At 38.2% G+C, this 21,596-nt stretch overlaps 1 protein-coding gene across 3 annotated transcripts in view; it reads right to left on the bottom strand.

Annotated features, from left to right (window-relative positions):
* Nucleotides 1-21,596, bottom strand: part of ACAD9 (acyl-CoA dehydrogenase family member 9) — a 1,114,604-nt gene that overhangs the window by 607,953 nt on the left and 485,055 nt on the right. For all 3 annotated transcript variants that reach the window (XM_044078083.1, XM_044078081.1, XM_044078082.1), the window contains exon 10: nt 8,409-8,479. In XM_044078083.1, the coding sequence (XP_043934018.1) occupies nt 8,409-8,479 (71 nt within the window). The remainder of the gene's footprint in view (nt 1-8,408; nt 8,480-21,596) is intronic.

The raw sequence follows: 21,596 nt of genomic DNA, 5'->3' as shown, positions 1-21,596 counted from the left end.
ATAAAAATCCAAAGGGGGATATTCCAGGGTGACTATGTCACCGTTGCTATTCTGCCTTGCCATTAATCCATTAAGCTGTTTACTTAACAGCTTAGGCCATGGCTACAATTTGGCTTCTAGAAAACAACAAAGTCTAATGACTTCTCATCTTATTTTTGTCGATGATTTAAAACTGTATAGCTCATCAGATGAGAAACTGAAAGCACTGCTGCAGGTTGTCACAACTTTTTCAGATGATATTGGAATGTCATTTGGTCCTGATAAATGTTGAAAAGCAACCTTTAAAAAAGGAAAACTGCAGCATCAGGAAAACATCAGCTTGGGACAAGAATGTGATATAAAAGAACTTGAGCAAGAGGGAGTGTATATCTACTTGGAAATTGATGAAGGATCAATAAAAAAACATGAACAAATGCGAATAAAGCTCAGTAAGGAATACTTTAGAAAACTTAAATTAATCTTGAAAATGGCACTGACATCTAGGAATAAGATTCAAGCCATAAATCAATTTGCTCTTCCTAGTTTTGGAGTGATTGACTGGCCACAAAAAATGTTGGATAGATTGGATATTAAAACAAGAAGGATGTTTCATGCTCACTAAATGATTTATAAAAATCAGTGTATACCAAGATTATACATTTCCCGTTCCGAAGGAGGGATGGGCCTCCTCAAAATTTATTACATGTATAGATCTGCAATTGTGGGACTCCACACATATCTACTGACCTCACAAGATATAAATGTAGTGAAAGTTTTGAAACATGAGAAGAAAAAATCTAAGATGACATCTCTACTTAATTTAACAGAAGCATATTGATGTCAAGCAGGAATGAAAATCAAACCAGAAGTAGATAAAAAAACAGGCAGCAATTGAATGTGCTACAAAAGAAAGACTATAAAGTTAAGGACCAGATGAGAAGGCAAGAAATGTGAAAAAAACAAATATAGTTGCAAGTATAGGAAACTTCTGTAAGAGCCTCATGTTGATCAAGAATAAACGCAGATATGGTTAAGGAGAGGTGAATTCACATTCAAGAAATTAAAGGTTAATATTGGCAGCGCATGACAGTAGGCTACATACACACTGGTTTACAAAGTCCATTGAACATGTGAGAGAAACAGACATGTAGGTTTTGTAAAACCGAATTGGAAACAGTCACACACCTTGTTGTTGGTTGCGACGCACTAATGGCAGAGGGACTGTATACTGAAAGGCATAATAATGTGATGAAACTGTTACACTGGAGAGTGTGCAAACATTATGGTATCGAAGTGGCTGAAAAACACTGGAAACATGAGCCACAAAATCACAGAAAATGATCGCGTTTATATCACATGGGATCACTTGATACCAACCGTTCAAAAGATAGATGCTAGAAAACCGGATATAGTGGTCCAAGAAAAGAAGACAAAAGTAGTAGCATTGATCATTGAAATTGCCACACCTAGTGACTACAGCGTCTTGCATACATAGAGAAAGAAAGTCATAAAATACCTTGATCTGCAGGCAGAAACTAGAAGAAAGATACCCAGAAAGTTCCAATAGTAGTAGGAGCAACTGGTCTTATAAAAAATAATTTACAATCGTATTTAGATACGTTACCAAGTCATGTAACACTGTACAAATTGCAGGAGGAGTCATTACTGGGCACACTACGGGTGCTGCGATGAGCACTTTTGGCTAACATCAAAGAGTGGCACAATACTAATTTCATGAACTTTAATCATACTTTGACTTAGGAATGGGGTCCATTCCCATCATGGTATTAGAAACCCAAAAGACTTGGAGAAATTTAATAAAAGTACAGTTGTGTACCTACCATAAATGTAGATGTTCGGTGTATTCACTGTCGCAGTCATTACACTTCGGTTATCCTGCTGGCAGGCTACCCGCAGTTGGCCAGAATTCCAAAGTCTAGGTCCGCCGTCGGTTGCTGTCGCCTCTTCCCGGACGCCAGTGCACCAGGGGTATAAAAGATGCAGCTGACACCATTTTCATTCAGTTTTTCTTGCCCCAGATATCAGGTGCCCCCAAATAGGAAGGCTGGAAAAAATTATGCCAAAAAGAATGCATGTACCAAAATAAACATTTCCTTCATCTACAAGCAAATACACCACATAGGTTGTACAGAATTGAGAAGTACAGAAAAGTCCCAGCAAAGAAAAGGGGGGTGGAGGGTGGGTAACCTGGACTGCAACAGTGAATACGCTCGAACATCTACATTTATGGTAGGTACACAACTGTACTATGTTCATCGTGTTTCACTGTTTTAGTCATTACACTTAGGTTGAATCCCAAAGCTGAGGTTGGGTGGTTGGGCCTAAATAGGATTAGGAGAGGCTACCAGGCCCTGCAGAACTGCAGTGGCAAAGCCTGCTCTGCATTTAGAGTAGAGAGGTAAGTGGTAGTGCTTGGTGAAAGTGTGCACTGAACTTCAAGTTGCAGCTTCTAAAATGTCTTTGGTTGGTACTCCTCTGAGGAAGGCTGCTGAAGTGGCTGCTGCTCTGGTAGAATGTGGCCTAATGCCCTTAGGCACTGATTTGTCATGTTGTGAATAGCAGAAGCGAATGCAGTGTCCTATCCATTTTGAAATAGTCTGCCTTGAGACAGGCTTTCCTTGAGATCCTGCAGCATAAGCTACAAACAGTTGCTCAGTTTTTCTGAAAGCTTTTGTTTTGTCCAAGTAGAATCGTAGCTGTCTGTGTATGTCCAAAGCATGCAGAAGTCTCTCCCCTTTATTCTGGGGATTTGGATAGAATGTTGGCAAATGAATGGTTTGGTTAAGAGCCACACTGGATACCACCTTTGGCATAAATGTTGGGTTTGTCCTTAGAGAGACCCTATCCTTATGAACAATGATGAAAGGTTCAACTGCCATTAATGCCTGTAACTCTGAGACTTGTCCTGCTGAAGTTATTGCTAGGAGCAGAGCAGTTTTCCATGATAAAAATTTTATATCAGCTGTATTGGCTGGCTCAAAAGGAGGCAGTGTGAGCTTTTCTAAAACAAAATTGAGGTCCCACGTAGGTATTGGTGCTCTCCCTGGGGGTCTTATGTTTTCTGCCCCTCTGAGGTACTGCCTTAGAAGTGGATGAGAGAAAATAGGAGGTTCTGTATTGTATTGAGCTGAAATGGCAGAGGCATGCATCTTAATTGATGAGAAGGATAGGCCTTTGTCCAGCATCTCAGTTAGGTATTGTAAAATCTGAGGTATATTTGGAACTAGTGGTTCAAGTCCTTGTGCCTGGTTCCAAGCACAGAATCTCTTCCATTTTTCTGCATAAGATTTCCTAGTGCTGGGCCTCCTGGCTTCTAAAATGACACCCATAACAGCTTTAGAGAGAGGTGTGGTCTGAGTGGCTATATTTCTGCCATGCAGCCAGATTTAAGGTTCTGAGTTGACTGTGCAGAATCTGATTGTTTTGTTGAGTCAGAAGATGAGGAATTAGAGGTAAAGTCCAAGATGGGCCTTGAGACAAGCTCTTTAGGATTGGGTACCAGTGCTGGTGTGGCCAGTCTGGGGCAATCAGGATCATTTCTGGTTTCTCTTGTCTGACTTTTAGGAGCACCTTGGGAAGAAGAGGCAGTGGAGGAAAGGCATAAACTGTTAGGGTTTTACAGCTGAATGATAGATCATCCACTTTCCATGCTTATGACTGATAAGTTCTTGTGCAGAATCTCTGTAGTTGGGAGTTGTGAGGGGAGGCAAAAAGATCTATGTCTGGGCATCCCCATTTCCTTGTTACCATGCTGAAGACCTGTGGATTTAGTTTCCCTTCGTGAGGATCCATGAGATTTCTGCTTAGTTTGTCTGCCAGTGTATTTTTCGTTCCTGGCAGGAATTGTGCCTGCAGATGTACTTGATAGGTCAGTGCTGTGTTCCACAAAGTCATGGCTTGCCTGCAGAGGGGGTAGGAATGTGTGCCCCCTTGCTTGTTTATGTACTACATAACTGTGGTGTTGTCCGTCTTTAGTAATAGTTGTTCTGGATGCAGTAGATCCTTGAAGGCTGTCAGGGCATGCTGTACAGCTAGCATCTATTTTGATTGATGTGAAGATGCATTTGTTCCTTGGGCCACGTGCCCTGAATACATTTTCCTGCCATGTGTGCCCCCCAGGCATAATCAGATGCATCTGTTGTTACTGTCTGCCTGGCTGTGGGTAAGCTGAAAGGCTATCCCTTGTTGTGGTGACAGGCCAGTGACCACCATCAAAACTCCTGTTGCAGGCAGGGAATTAGAGTTATTATTGTTTCCAGGCTGTAGCAATGTTGAGTCCAAACACTTTTTAGATACCATTGTAGTTTCCTCATATGCAGTCTTGCATATGGAATTAGTAGAATGCAGGATGCCATGAAGCCCAGGGCCTGCAGGATTTTTCGTGCAGGGAGCTGGGTCTTTGTTGCAATCATTTAAAAGTAATGAGTCAGTTGCCTTTGCTTGGCTGGCGTGAGGTGAGCCATCTGGGCAGTTGCATTTAAGCTTGCACCCAGGAATATTATCTCTTGAGAGGGCAGTAGTTTTGATTTATTTTCGTTTACTGTGTACCCTAGGCAAGTTAGTAATCTTTTTACAAACGCCAGATGCTTTAGTAGAATGTCCTTGCTGTCTGCTTGAATAAGGCAGTCGTCCAAGTAGGGATATATTTGAATTCCTTTTTGTCTGCAAAATGCAATTACTGGTGCCAGGCATTTTGTGAAAACCCTGAATGCAGTAGATAAGCCAAAGGGCAGTGCAGAGAATTGGTAATGCATTGAGCCAGCTATGAATCTGAGGTATCTTCTGCAAGATTGTCTGATTGGGACATGCAGGTTTGCATCCTTGAGGTCCAAAGTAACTAACCAAGCCTTCTTGCCCAGCATGGGTAGAAGTTGCTGCAGTGTTAACATTTTGAATTTTGGAACATCCAGGAAAGTATTTAGGATTGACAGTTCCAGTATTGGTCTCCAGGCTTTGTCCTTTCTGGGTACCAAGAAAAGTCTCGAGTAAAATCCTTGTCCCTGTTCTTGCTGTGGTACTCTTTGAATAGCTCTCATGTCCATGAGAGCAGAAATTTGTTTTTGTGCCTCTGCCCATTGGTTTTGTGTCAGGTCCGGCATACCTTTTGATTTTGGAAGGGTGTGAAAGTGGAACCTGTAACCCTAAGAAACAATATTCAGTACCAATTTGTCCTGGGTGATTATGTGCCAATTTTGTGAGAAAAGTGCTAGCTTTCCCCCTAAGGGTGCTGGCAAAAGGTAAGTGCTTGGCATTTGTAGAGGGAAGTCATTGGGACTGTTTCCTATAAGGTTGTGATTTGTCTTCTCCTCCTTTGGGGGCTGAAGCATCCCATTGTTTAGGTCTGTAGGAGCCTTGGGGCTGAGATCTGCCTCTTGGGTGTCTGTATCTGCCTCTTTGTGGCCTGTCTGACACCGGAAAGGACCAATTTGTTGAAGGCCAGTTTCTGCTAAACCTGGGTGGTTGAACCTGTAAGAAATCCTTTACTGTCTGCATTGATTTTGCTTTATCCTCCATTTTCTTTAACACCTCTTCTGCCTTAACACCAAACAAAGTATCATGCTGTAGTGGTGCATCCAATAATGTTACTTTAACATGTTCAGGTAAACTTTGTTCTTTCAACCAAGCATGCCTTCGAATGACAAAGCCTGTAACTACAGCTCTACAAGAAGCCTCTAATGAATCAAAACCACATTGCAGAGTATGCTTTCCCACTTGTTCAGCTGCATGCAATAAATCCTGCATTTCCTTATTGTCAGGACTTTGAGTTTGTAAGCATTTTCTGTTTTAACAAAGACATGAGGTATTGTTGATATTTAAAGCATGTGAAACTGGCAGTTTAAAGCCCTTACAGCTAAAGTAGCAGAAGTGTAAACCTTTTTCCCCCATCTATCCAGAGCTCTAGAATCCCTATCAGAGGGGACAGGGTTTTTTGCTGTGGAAGCCTTAACCCCTTTGGGACCCTGAGAAATTGTTTCTGGGTCAGCAGCAGGGTTTTTATGAAGACATTTATGAGAGTCTGGGACCCTGTAGTACCTGTCTGGCTTGACTGGTGCAGGGGGTAAAGAATCAGGAGACAGACTGGATTCAGAGAAAACATCATCAACAATATCAAGCTCAGGGGGAATAGCCAGGGGCCTGTGCTGAGGCAATAAAAGAAAGTCTCTGAGCCTTTTCTTGGATTCTGAATAATCCTGGCTCTACCAATGGAAATGCTCCCTCATGGTGTGCAAAGTTTCCCCAAAAGAATAATCCTCAGGCAGAGAGGCTGAAGGTATAGATTCTTCTGCATCAGAGTCCTCATAGGGAGGGAGAGAATATCCCTGATCTGAAGAGGAATCAGAGGAAATAGAAACCTGGTCAGAGGAGTTATAGTCAGCATCTTGCCTAGGCCTTTTATCAGGTGGGGGATGGGAACCCCTGATCAAAGTAATTAGGTCCTCGGCCATTTTAAGCATCTGTTTCTTTGGCATGGATGACTGTCCAGGAGAATGCTGTACTTGTTTCCTTGTCTTTAATGGTGTTTTGTCTTTGCCTTGGCTACTGTAGTGGACTTGATAGTAAGCTGTGAAGGTCTGAAAACACCCTCAGAAGACGATGCCTGCTCAGCGGCTCCAGACCCATTTGAGGGAATAGTTTCCGCAGACCCAATACGTTGAATTTTCAGAGGCCTAGGTGTCTCCACGTGGGAGTTGGATACGGCCTGTGGCTCTGAGGTAGTGGGTGTCAGGGGCTGTGAAAGCGCCTCACTGAGAACCGGCGACTGGCCTAGAAGAGGCTTCGTCATCAGTTTTGGACCTCGGATGCCTGTCATTTTCCTTGTCTTTGCGTTTTTTAAGAATTCCGGTCGTCGGTTGTTCCGATGGCATTATGTAGTTAAACCTTCGGCCAAAGTAATGTACAGCAAAATAAAACAGACGCTTAATAGTGCGTATGTTGAATCTAGCACAAAACTGACAACTAGTAACATCGTGGTCAGGGCCTAGACAAGGAATACAGTAAGTGTGAAAGTCCTTATGAGGTATTTGCTTCCCACAAGAAATACAATTGTTAACTTTTACTGACATCAGTCTGGAGCAAGAAAAAGTTTCCCCAACGGGGTACTTAGCTTTATTGAAGACTTCGGTTCTGAAATTCGATTTCAAAAATCTCAGAAGTCGGCCGACCGGCACTTGCAAACTGCTTTTGCTTCGGGCACCGCGTGGCAAGAAAGACTGAAGAAAATGGCGTTGGCTGCATCTTTTATACCCCTGACGCACTGACGTCAGGGAAGAGGCGACAGCAACCGACGTCGGACCTAGACTTTGGAATTCTGACCGACTGCAGGTAGCCTGCCAGCAGGATAACCCAAGTGTAATGACTGCCACAGTGAAACACAATGAACATCAACAAACACACACACACACACATTTATGCATATATATGACTGTCTCAGCATATGTATATGTCCAAGTGTACGTACACACACACACACACACACACACACACACACACACACACACACACACACACCCCTCATACTGAGTGCTTTTTACTCAGATTCTTGTTGGTCAGTTCCATTAGGTTGATATTGGTGTTTAAAATGAACATACTGGCTGCTTCTTGTATACTCCAATAAAAGTGCAGTTTTAGAAATGTGTTCTGTACCATTATGAGAATTGTGAATAAATGTGTGTTTTGAAGAGTGCCAGGGGGATTCAGGAAGGCTGCAGGGTTATGTTACTTGTTTGTTTAATCAGGATAGTGGATGCCTGTGGTAATAAAATAAAGTGGCAGTTTAGGTGGGTAATTTTCTCTTGCCTACACTGCTTTCTGATATGATGATGGGAGTACAGGGCCACTTGACCCCCATAACAAAACACAGTTTTCTTAATGTTGGTTTAATGGATCAGAAGTTGCCTTCTTTGATACACAAGACTGGTTTCTGATCAGTGTTCTTTTGATGATTAAACATAAAATCATTTTATATACTGTGTGTGTGTGTGTGTGTGTGTGTGTGTGTGTGTGTGTATGTATGTACACACACACACACACACATATATATCTATATATACACACACATACATATATATATTTCTACACAGCTACACATACACGTGTGTTGTGTGTGTGTATATATATATATATATATATATATATATATATATATATATATATATAGACACACACATACCCACAGACAAAACACAAACAGATACATACCTATATACATGTATCTATCATATGTTTCAGACTTTCGATCTAGCCTTGATTACTTCTGAAAAGACTACAGTCTAGAATGTCAAGTTTTACTGTTTATTTTCTATTTAGAGTGCATATTCACAAGAAAGTTTTCTTCTGATTGAAATATAATGAAACATATAACTACACTAAAGGAAAAGAAAATGAAATGCATGCCAATCTAGTTTTACCTGGATCAGCCCAAATTCACTAAGTCGCTTGTTGAACTGTTTTCTGGTGCAGGCATATTCTGCTGTCAATTCTAAAAAATAAATAAATACAAAAATAAAAAACAGCAATACTGTCACACATCTCTTTAAAAAGTATTATTCCAATGTAAGAAACTCATTAAAAATGTGTCCAGTTTTCTACCAATTAATAGTAACGGCGGGGGGTGGGGGGTGCCCTGCAATGCACCTAATGAATGCTGTGTCTTGAGATATTCAGAACTTGAAATGTAGAGAACAGTGGCAGAATTTCACACAAGGGTTTTCAGCAGTTGCACTTTAGGGTACAAAGTCACTTGTCTGTAGAGGTGTGATCCAAGAAAGCTCCCACTCAGTTTATTTATCTGCATTTATTAAGAGACGGTGCCCTGAAACCTTAGAAACCTTTGGGACAACAGCTAGGTTCAAAAAATGTAATGGCACCGCTGCGGAAGGTAATTACCCTAACAGCAAATCTTTGAGGAGAGCTCACCGTACCTACCTTCTGCTTTCTCAGATCTTTCTAGTACTGGCTCTTCCTTGTGAGGATCACTACAGTTCTCTCGCCGTCACAAGTGCAGACATGAGACTCCCATACGTCTCCTCAGGTCTTTGAATCAGGATCTTTGCAAATAAATGTTCTTATGATAAGCAAAGATCCAGCACTGAAACCAAAGTTTTAGTAAACTCAAGACATGAAACTAAAAGCACTTGCAACATTCCAAGATATTTTATTATTATATTCCTATTGTATTTCTCTGCACTATATTGTTTTCCTTAAATTACTCCTATCTGTCTCAGTACAAGGCTTGTAAATTTAATGTCTGTGAATATCAATGGAAATTTGATTACACTATTATGCTATGTATTCACTGAAACTGCATTATAAAATTTGTTTTTGCAAATATCGATTGTATTAAATATGATGGCTTGGAGCCTTTCTCCCCGGGTCTCTGCTAAAAAGGTCACCTGTGCCCAGTCAGACTTTCCTGGTAAACAAATGTCAATAAATAAATTTTAACTACATACAAATGCAAATGGATTGCTTTCTCAAAGACTAAATATGCTATACAACTTCTTTGGGGACAATCAGTGGAACAATACAACACACCATGTAAGCAGAATACCAGGCAGCACTTGATAAACTGTAAAAGGTAAATAATTACAGGACCCCCAAAGTTAACAGTTCCAAAACCTATCCCACTCTCAGACTGCAATTCTGACTTTTAGTGCTTGATGAACGCATGCCATGTGTTAGTCTATAAAAAATGCCATGCAAAACACATTTCGAAAGTAAGTGCTGCTGCCATAGCAAAAGACAATACAATGGGCCAATCACTTTGATCTGGTTTGCTCAACAACAGCCATACTCTAACTTTCTTAAAACACAGAAAGAACCAATGCATTTTCCTGAAGGAATTGTCCTGGTACAGTGTCTTAGTTATCATTATACAACGACCCCACATTAATATTCTAACACGTGCACGCTGTTTGGTCAGCGTGCACATCGAAAATCAGAGTTATAGTAATGGAAAAAGGTCCAGTCGCCTGGACTTTTTCCATCAGTATAACTCTTTTTTTAAAGTAACGGAGAACGCAAGATCTCTGTTGCTTTTTACACACTGTCTCGCTATGTTAAACGAGTTTAACATAGCGAGACAGCTTTAAAAAAGTAACGGAGATCTTCCTATCGCCGCTGCTTTTTTTAAAGGTGTCTCGCTATGTTAAATGGGTTTAACATAGCGAGACAGCTTTAAAAAAAGCAACAGAGATTCTCTGTTGCTTTTTTTAAAGCGGTCTCTCGCTATGTTAACCTCCTTTAACATAGCGAGACACTTTGTAAAAAGCAACGGAGATCTTGCTTTCTCCGTTGCTTTTTTCAAAACTGTCTCGCTATGTTAAATGGGTTTAACATAGCGAGACAGCTTTAAAAAAACAACGAGGATTCTCCGTTGCTTTTTTTAAAACTGTCTCACTATGTTAAACTAGCGAGACAGTGTAAACAGCAACGGAGATCTTGCTTTCTCAGCTGCTTTTGCCCACAGCTCTGATGTACTGCGCAAGCATAAGCATGTGCAGTACATCAGAACTGCCGCAGAATACCAGACAGCTGCGGAAGGGCAGCAAGCTGGCATTATACAATGCCATTATTTAAGAAAAGTTATTTTTTTTTTCCTTAAATAATGTCATTGTATAATAGCAATAACCCACTTCTGTGTGTGGGTAATGCTGGATTTACCCACAGTTGTCTTTGTTTGGCCACTCGGGCTTCGCCCTCGTGACCAAACCACACCAACCGTGGGTAAATCCAGCATTACCCACACCCAGGCGTGGGTTACTGCTATAATACACACCTAGTATATGTATGAAATTCTACCCCATTTCATTTTGGAGCTGGGTTGGAAAAAAGGAAATTAATAAATTAGTTAAGAGAAACTTCTTAATCAGCACTGGGATGAAATACGGATTAATTATGAGAGAGACACCCATTTCATTAAAGACAATGTAACATAGTTTGCACATCTAGTACCAGATATATCCAAGATGCACTTTATACACCACTGTTTCATTAACATTGTATCAAAAATTCACTGTTTCCACATTTTTAAACTGTGATCTTAAAGTTTTCAACATCTGCAGCTGAGATTTAAGCCAAATAAAATAAAAATGTATTAAAAGAACAAGTGAGTGTAACGTTTCTGCAAGAGAATGTCAAGGCTCTTACAATCCCAGCATCTCTCACACTTTCACACCAACTTAACACTGACAATGTAAAATAATTATAAATACTTGACCCAAGTGTACCAAACAGAAAGTAAACATTTCCAACATTTTTATAGACATGATAAGTACTCCATTTGCAAATCCATCCCATCTTGAAGGCAAAAAAACCCACTTGCCAATTAATATAGTCATTTAGACCGTATGTCAGACACTTCAAAATTAAATAACTTTTCTTCCACTGTAACCATTGTTTAATACCCATCATCAAATTCAGTGAATGTTGCAAAAGAATCATAAATTTTAAATTCTTAACATCACATTCCATTTCCATAAAGTGCCTCCTTACTGGACTAGTCAATCTCCTATACCTCCCACATGTTCAAGTATTCTTGTTTTAACCATGAACTTTGTTTCCCCGATATACATCTTTTGTCAGTCACAAAACAATATGTAAAGAACCCCATTCTGATACACACACACAAAAAAAAAGACTGCTTCACTATAAACTGTTCACCATTTATATAACAAGCATCACATTCTAACATGTACTTACCTGCCTCAATTCCCACTTTATTTTTCCTATAATAAATCCTGTCCCATCTTAATGTATAAATGTACTTTGTACTATTCTGACTGCCATACTAGTCCCCCTACTGAAAGCAAACATGTAAGACATGGAACTGTATCCCTGAACATTTTTTTGAAAGCAAAACATGAAAATATTTTTTCACTATATCCACCATTTTATATATCAAAAACTGGGTAAAAATACAAATAGGTGATGTTTCCCTATTTCTTTCTTCATGTTCATGCCAAATATGTCTTAAATTTCTCCATGCGTATTTACTTGTTGTTCTTCACCATCACACAACCTAATTTCTGAATAACTAATGTTCTGTGTAACCTCTGTGGAATAATTTTGCTAAAATCTAACTCACTTCCACAGCAAAATATTCTGAGTTAGTACATAAACATATTCTCCATTGCATATGAAAATTCAAAACCATATCTAATATTTTGTATGTTGACAAATTCCACAATTCTTTTCCTTTTCTTGCTTTAATGATAAATAGTACGTAATCTAGGGTTCTAAAATATGTTATTTTTTAAGATTTCCACTATAAAAGTATATACATTCTCTACCACAAACCCTCCCATAACCAAACTGACAACTGCATGTGCAAAGCATGCTCACCCAAACCCCACTGCTGTACCTTGGGCCTGCAAACAAAATTGATTATTAAATCTAAAATAAGTATGAGTGAATGCAAACTCCAGTAATTCTATTATAAAATCACTCTGTAGGAAGGTCTGTCTCAAAAAACTGGTGCCAAAATCATGGACTGAAACTGTCATCTTTCGGCTTTTCTCGGTTAGGGGTCGCCACAGTGGAACTCCGGTCCGCTAATGATTGGCAGTAGATTTTTTTATGTGCCGAGTTGCCAGCCCTGATGTACAACCTTCAATGAAGGTATGCCCATTCACGCATGTCTCCACACAGAAGACGCTCTAGCTGAGAATCGAATAGGACAACGTCTTACTGTGAGGTGACAACGCTACCACAGCAACACCACCACAGTAAAATCATGGACTGAAACTAAATGTCAAAAAATGCATTATTGTATAATTTGGGAAGTCATCTACCCCAGGGAACCACCATACTGGCAATATGTCCCCAACAGCTGACACAGTTGTTCAAGATTTGGGAACTTAAGTGGACAGTGATCTAACTTTTGACCAACATGTGTCCACTGCTGTAAGAAAGTCCTTCTGTACTGTACAGCTTATAAACAAAGGGATTGTCTAGATTTAGGGATGTCACTGCTTCCCTTTACTCAGCCCTCATTAAGCCAATCATGGACTATAATGCCCCCATTTGGCATGCATCTTTCCAAACATATGTAGCAACTGGAACACCCAGAGACATACCTTACTAAAAGGATACAAAGTTCATAGGTAGGTACTAGGCTATTGGCCCTAGGGCCTATATAAGCCTAGCCAAATGGTACCCTGGTTTTTGCCACCCAAGAAACAACATGTCCTACATGGACCAACTCAAAGCAGTCACTACACTCTGCATTCTACTGACTGCTAAGAGGTGACCTGTGTCTGGCATACAAGGCATCCTCTGACCCATTACTGATGGATTTACTGCACATCAAGTCAAACGGCATCATAAATACTCTCAGTCTAGGGATTTAAACCTCTTCTGCAACAACAACAAAAGGGTTTGGGGGAACAGATACAACTCACACAGGATACCACTGTTGTAAAACAGATTTATGACAGCATTGCCCCCTGTACTACTAATGGACAGAAGTAGGACATTAATGCATTATCTCATGCATGGGTCCCCTAAAATTATCTATGGTATGATCCCATTTATTCTCATTAGGGGTAATATATAATTATTGACCATGGGATGGTTAAGATCAATCTATAATCACATGGGATAGGTTATATTATGCACAAAAAGCCTAGTACTTGCCTATGAACCTATAATCCATATATGCTTGCACTGCTTCCAAACCATGTACACACTTTATAGTGCCACACAGATGTTTTGCTTCACAAATGACCCCCCTCAAAAAAAAAAAAAAAACACCCTGTTGTCAAACTAAACTTTGCAATTTTTTTAAGTCATTGCAAAACCAACAATCGGTTTCCTGGGTAATCCAGTAAAGGTTTATTGCTCACACTTAATAAAAACAAAAAATCAAAACACTTCGTCAATACATACTATGTACTTAGCGCTTTCACCCACAATGAATCTGGGTTTCTTCAGAGTACAAATGTAAGGTCTCAGAAGTAACAATTTATAGCTTATTTAATTGATTAATTAAATTAATTGATTAAACACAACACCTATTAATCTTTCAATAAACAATTTGACACCTTGATGCTAATAAAAGGGCATACCATCATTTTAAAGATTTTAAACTTTTTGCTAATAAAAATGGTAATGGGAGGCCAACTTCTAATACTGACATGAATACAGAATTGATTAGGGATTACAGAGCCTTTAATACATACAATAATGGGAATAATTATAGACAAAGTAAAAGGAAAGCGACACATATAGATACAAACAGGGACAATGAGGTTTTTTTAGAGCAACCCCCATTAAGAAGGTCCGAAAGGATTCGAGACAGATATCGAGAAAGACAGAATCAATATCAGAATCAGGGGGACACAACTCACTACAGGACAAACTCTTATTATTAGATGAGTTAACAAACATCCCATTAGAGCTTACTGTGGATTCATCCAAACCAGAAGAGATTTTACACACTAATGAAGTAAACCACCATCATGAAGTTACAGAAGATGTATTATGTGACTGTATGGAGAATTTGGAATTCTTTAGAGTTTATGACAATACATTGGAAAACAGTGTGACGCAAAATCAAGAAATACGTAAAGTGACCAAAAATGGAGGCTTTAACATATATAATTATAGTGAATTGAATTTAAACAGTGGCCACATAGCTTTATTCAAAAGAGGTTTTACATTTGTCCCGAACTTTACTAGTGACATAGGAAAAACATTGATTAATTTAAAAATCTACAGTAGGTTACTAAATCTAAAAATGTTCTTTGGAAAAGAAAATACACCAGTTGACTATGACACAGGTACTATAACACTTAAAAGATCCAGCACATTTATACCGCCCAATAATCCGGTTGTACATGTATTTGAATCACTGTGTGAGTCACAAATACGTAGGGAGTTGAAAAGAACACACATGAGAGTGGATAATTTAACTGATACAGAAAGAGTCTGTTTAAAAGAACTCAGCAAAAACAATAACTATAGGATCATGAAGCCAGATAAAGGTGGTGGAGTAGTAATAATGCCAAAGACGGATTATGTAAACAAAATGACAATAATGTTAGAGGATGAGGACACATACACCAAAGTTTCCAAATTTGAAGTGAACAGAGCGTACACCAAGATTGATTGGTTATTGTACGACTATTTAATGTAAAGTATTATTAATAAACAACAACATGACTTTCTAATGGTAGAACATCCCATCACTCCCACAATCTTTGGCATTCCTAAAATACATAAGAACACAGACAACCCACCACTTAGACCGAATGTATCAGCAAAAAAGTCAAAATTAGAAACAATTGCTAAGTTTATAGATTACCACTGTAAAGAGATTACTTTGCATTTCCCACATATCAAAGATTCATGGGACTGCCTGGACAAATGAAGGGAATTCAATTACAACTACACAGGTGAAAAGTTTATTATGATAACCATAGATGTTATTAATTTATTTAGTATTATTCCACACAATGAGGGTTTGGAATATTTTGAGAAAATTATGGACAAATACAGTGGAATTCATACAGTAAGAAGGAAACTCTTAGTTGAGTTTATGGACATGATTTTGAACAACAATTATGTATACATGGAAGGAGAATATGACAAACAAAGTATAGGAGTGGCTATGGGGGCAAGATGTGCCCCCATATATGCCAATTTAGTTCTAGCACAGTGGGAAATAGAAAAAGTTTTTACATCTAGTTTTTGGAATAATATATCCTTCTATGTAAGATTTCTAGATGATATTTTAATTTTTTGGAAAGGTGAAGAAAGAGATATTACTGAGTTGGTACACTATTTAGACACAAGTACTTCCTTTTTAAAGTTCACATTTCAAATACATAATGACTTTTGTGATTACTTGGATATAAGGATGTACATTAAGAATGGTAAAATAGAGTCCAACATATTTCGTAAAAAAACGCATTCCAACACGTATTACACTATGAAAGTACCCACCCACATTTCCAAAAGAAAAACCTTGTCAAAGGACAGATGGTCAGACTTTCACGGATCATAAGTGAAGAAAACAATTTTTTGGATGAGATAAGAATTATTAAAGAAATATTTTTAGACAGGGGTTACCCACAGAAAGAACTTGACGATGTACACAAAGAAGTGGTGAGCATGAGGAATACTAAATATAAACCAATTATTCACTATGGTTTGTATAAAAAACAACAGAATTGAATTCCACAACTAGTAGAGAAGCCTTTATTATACCTTACAATGAAAATTCAAGGGCAATAGTCAGAATTTTAAATGACACATGGAATTGTGTTTTCAACAACAAAAAAGAAATTAAAGAAATACTAGGTCTGTATCCCATGATTACGTACAGTAGGGGGACAAATTTGAAAGAAATCTTTGAAAGTGTTGGTAACATTCATAAATACAACACATCAAAAATGACAAAATGTGGGTTATGCAAAACTTGTAAATTTATCAATGATGGCCCTTATACCATGGTACATGGGTATGGGAGAACAATACAATGTCCGGGACATTGTAACTGTAACACTAAAATGGTTATTTATGTAGCCAACTGTACATCATGCCCCGGATTCTATGTTGGTAAAACTAAGAGAAAATTAAGAGAGAGAATCCTGGAACATATGAGGGACATTAAACACAAAAAAGAAACAAATGCTCTTTATGTGCACAGCACCACTTATACCAACTTTAAAAGATTTTTATTCTTTATTATAGACAGGATTCACAATCCCTGGGAAAAGGAAGGTGATCTGGATAATTTATTATTAACAAAGGAATGTTTGTGGCAACTTAGATTCAATGCCAGTGCAACACCAGGGTTAAATGCACATATTAGTATTGCCAATGTTTTGAAACATAAATCTACTTGTATTTAACTATGTTGCTGATACTAAATGTATTTTAATTTAATGTATATTGCCTACTATGTATGGGAATGTAATATTCTACCTAATTTGTCGCACAATTTTTATTCATTCATACATTAATTATTCTAACTTACTTTTACAATCATATTTATACTTGTATTCAAATTCATATTTATACTTGTATTTATATTTAACCACCTTTTAAAATTATATACATTTTTTATAACTATATAATGTATATAAATTATTTATTTATCTATACACATTTATATATTTATCAATTTTATCAAGTATAAACTTGTTCTTTTTTTGTTTTATATTTTACAACAAGTTTTAACAAAATATATGCCCATTTAAACAAGTTAATTAGTGTACATTACTACATTGGTTTTCTATATATATAGCTATCTCACAATGGGTTTTACATGTTGAAATTATAAACACATAACAAACTATACATCAGTACACTTATCAGGATGATTTACAGTAGTATTTTATTAACATCACTATCATTATGACTTTCAGTATTACTACTACTATTGTTATTTTTTTAAAACAAACATTATAAAACATCAAGGTATCAAATTGTTTATTGAAAGATTAATAGGCGTTGTGTTTAATCAATTAATTTAATTAATCAATTAAATAAGCTATAAATTGTTACTTCTGAGACCTTACATTTGTACTCTGAAGAAACCCAGATTCATTGTGGGTGAAAGCGCTAAGTACATAGTATGTATTGACAAAGTGTTTTGATTTTTTGTTTTTATTAAGTGTGAGCAATAAACGTTTACTGGATTACCCAGGAAACCGCTTGTTGGTTTTACTAGTTGTCCCTTTGGAATTACTTCATTTTTTTTTTAAGTCATTGGATGGCAATTACACCAAAGCACTAGATACTATAAATAAAGAAAAGCCTTAACAGGCAAATGTGTATTTTTAATTATACCATCTCCAAGACAATACAGACACTGGCCCTCACAGTGTGCTGATGTGCATAAGCGTCATGTGCACAATGTTCAATATGCAGCTGGGCAAGGCCAAGATTCACAAAAAAGTGAATTTCAGTTGTCACAGTTGTGTATGACATACATCCAGGTGTCCTGAACAGTACACCACTATACACCATGTACTCTTGTGCACAGGACAGAAGAAGCCCTGTGTAGCATGACAGTGCTATATAGCACAGTACTGACAGGCAGCTTAGTAAGATAAACTACAGTTTACCTACCCAAGATACCTCTCTGCCAAATTGTGCTTTGTTGTCATGTCTACAAATGATTATAAAAATGTTTCACTACTGAAGCATGACAGCACACTGGGGTATTACTGCCATAATAGAGTAACAGGAGGATCTGGTACTGTGTGAGCTACTATCAGGAGGAGCACAGCAGAATCACTCTGTGGGAAAAACAAAGAAGATATCAAGTATAGTCAGGGAGGTGGGTAGTTTCCATATGTGCTTCATTATGTACTTACACAATAGGGCACAAATGTGTCCAAGGCCTTGTCCATTGTGCAAAACTCTATAAATCAACGGCTTTTTTTCACAGATACACTGCATACTAGCTTTGCTTCACTGTGCACCAGTAACAATAAAGTATGCTGAAAGATCACAATAGTAGAGTATTTCACCTTCTCTGACTATATACAAACCTGCAACTGATATAATTAAGGAAGGCATGAATGTGAACTCCCTAACATAGTGGACACAAGGAGGCTTGCCCTTCAGTAAAAAAAATTTTTTGGAGAACTTATTTTTGTTTCCCCAAATTTACTATCATACATAACTGTCAAAACTGCGGTGGTGCAGCAGTAGCATTGTCGCCTCACAGCAACAGGTTCTCCCGTATGATTCTCCGCTGGAGTGCCTTCTGTGTGGAGTTTGCATGTCCTCCCCGTGGTCGAGTAGCATTCGAAAGACATGCGTGAATGGGCATGCCTTCGTTGAAGGCTGGGCATCGAGCTGGCACCGTATAAATCTACTGCCAATCATTAGTGGAACGGAGTCCCACTGTGGCGACCTCAAACCGGGAAAAGCCGAAAGAAAAACAAAACATGATAACTGTCGAAATGTTGTACACTTGAAGTATTTATCTCATACAACTTGAGACATGTAAAAGTGTGCCTTCAATAGTTTACCTTGACTTGCTTGAGTTTTCTGTCCTCTGTCTGCTATTTGCTCAAGCATGTTGCTTGAAGGTATCTGCTCATCAAGAACTTTCTGCTACCTAATGCTTAGGTTTGCAATTGTGTTAATGCTTCCTGAGATAGGTGGGTAGCAGAGAACATGTGATTGTTATTTTCATGCTTTAAGAACGAGAGCCAGAGCACCCTTGCAGTGAGAATGCACAAGAAAGAAGATATGGGGGATGCATCAAATCACCTCAACACGGGGTGAAACACTTTTAATTGCATATTTCCAGCTCTCCTCAAGTACAAATGTTTAAAGGGCAAAAGTTTGTACTGAAATATACAAGGTACACTCATGCATTTCACTATAAAATAGTCAACTTAACTCAAATATAACTGCTGCTCCCAAAGTTTTAAACCTAGAAGTATTTTTCCCTGAGGTTACAGCAACTAGAGCAAGTATTTTGCTTTCCATGACAAGAATTTAATTATATGGTTTCAGAAGGTGGTAGAGTTAACTTTTCAAGGATTAAGTTAAAGTTCCGGACCAGAGAAAGACCTGCCTTTTTTGGAAAGTTTAAATAAGGAACACCTTTAAGAAGGTTTTCAAACATGGACTACCTGTCGACTGAAGAGAGGTGGCATAAATGCTGAGACAGCAATGCATGCTCTTTGACAGGGAAATATGCCAAATTACATTTGAACACATGGTTGTAAGAGTCTAGAATTCTTGAAACAGGACAGATCAATGGGTCTGGACCCTTTGCGGCAGTTCAAGACACAAATGTTTTCCATTTCTACAGGTAAGGTTTCCTTATCGTAGACCTCCTAGCCTTGTTTATAATGATCAGGATTTGGACATGAAAGAAACCTCCTAGCTGGAAGTCTTAAGACTGGTATGTAGAATTCTGCCTGTTGTTAGTTAGTAAACTGTTGTGTAGAGGCAATGGTCAAGGGAAAAGGCTAACTAGACAGTAAGTACAGTTGGTTTTGGAACTTATAAATGTGGTTGGCTCGACTTCCACAGCTGTACCATCCCTCAGAGGCCTCATCTGACTCCCTCTCACAGCCTCAAGTCCATCAATGGTATAAGACAGATGCCAGCCAACATCATATTCTGATCCTCCTTACTCTGGCTACATTAAGGAGGTACACTGTGGCAGAGCCTAAGCGGAATAGAAAGGAGCCCCTCACCCCCACCCCACGTAACAGGTCCAACCCAGAGGCTCCCAGTTTCCATCTCCAAGAAGTATACCATGTTCAAGGAGGGAGGGGGACCAAGCATGGACTTGACAGGGAATGGGACAGTACAGTTGTGTAGGAACTTACCCTACTGATCACTGTTTCTGTATTCCAATACCGATGTGTTATCTTGCAGAGGTAACCCAATGTCCAGCCAGTATACCAAAGACAAAAATCTTCCTATATGCTTGCAGGTTTGATGTAAGACCTAATCTGGTGGGCACAGGGGTACAATAGTGGATGTATCAGCGTAAGATCCTCAGACTATCTAAGTCAAGAGAACCTAGAGGAACCCGAGTAGTAAACCGATCAAAGAAAACACAAGGTCTGCTAACATGGGGAGAGAGGGACTGCTTCCCCCTTACTCTGCAAAGAGATCATTACAAACAGCAAGGAGGGATACAATACAGTGATCAGTAGGACATCTACTATTAAGGTAAATTCTTACACAACTGTAATATGTAGGTAATTAGATCATTCTACAGAGCATTGCCATTAACAAGTGAATCATTACAAAATGATAGAATTTACAGAAAAAGATCCAAGGACGAATCCAGAAATATAAGAAGAGCAAGTAAAACAGATAATGTATCAACTATGAAAATATCAAAAGGAAATCAAACTTGCATTTGATTCTTTGTTTTACCAGTAGACCACCTCAGGGGTAAATAAAAAAAAGTATATAGGACAGTGAAAGATGTGAAGGGAAAAAAAGATGTGGGAGATTTTCTTGATCTGTTGAAGCAAGGTGACAAGTATTTACAGAAAACAATCCGAGATATAGCATCAACATTATAAGAAAATAAATAATTAATAAATCAAATATACTTATTTACTTATTTTATTTATTTTACATTTGTTTACTGGGCATGTCCAACTGGGCTAGGACCTATTTTCAGTGGAGGGCTGGGGAGAAAAGCTTTGCATACAAAAAATGGAAAAAAAGTACAAAAATTACAAAATGCCAATGAATATAATACAGTAATGCAAAAAATGCCAATAATTACAGACTACACAAAATACAATAAAAGTACTAGTTGCAAGAAATACACAGGCACAAACACTACAAAACAATACATAAAGTATTGAGAAGGTGGTTAAACTCGAGAGTATGTAACAGACAAAGAAAGTTAATGACAATACATTAAAAGCAAGTAGTACTAGACAGATTAAAAGTCATGTGTAATGTGATAATGTCATACAGTATAAAAGAGAAAAAAATAGAAGTTTAATAAATGAAAGGTAATTTACAACTACATAGAGACATCACTATAATAATGCAACAAGAAAAAAATATTTCCGTAGCGGAGTAATAATATTACAAAAGAATATTAATATATATAACATGAAGGATGAAACATGGACAAGTTTTTC

Source organism: Protopterus annectens, chromosome 7.part0, assembly GCF_019279795.1.
Source record: "Protopterus annectens isolate FY-2018-M chromosome 7.part0, PAN1.0, whole genome shotgun sequence".
Lineage (NCBI taxonomy): Eukaryota > Metazoa > Chordata > Ceratodontiformes > Protopteridae > Protopterus > Protopterus annectens.
This window is presented reverse-complemented; position numbering and strand designations above follow the sequence as displayed.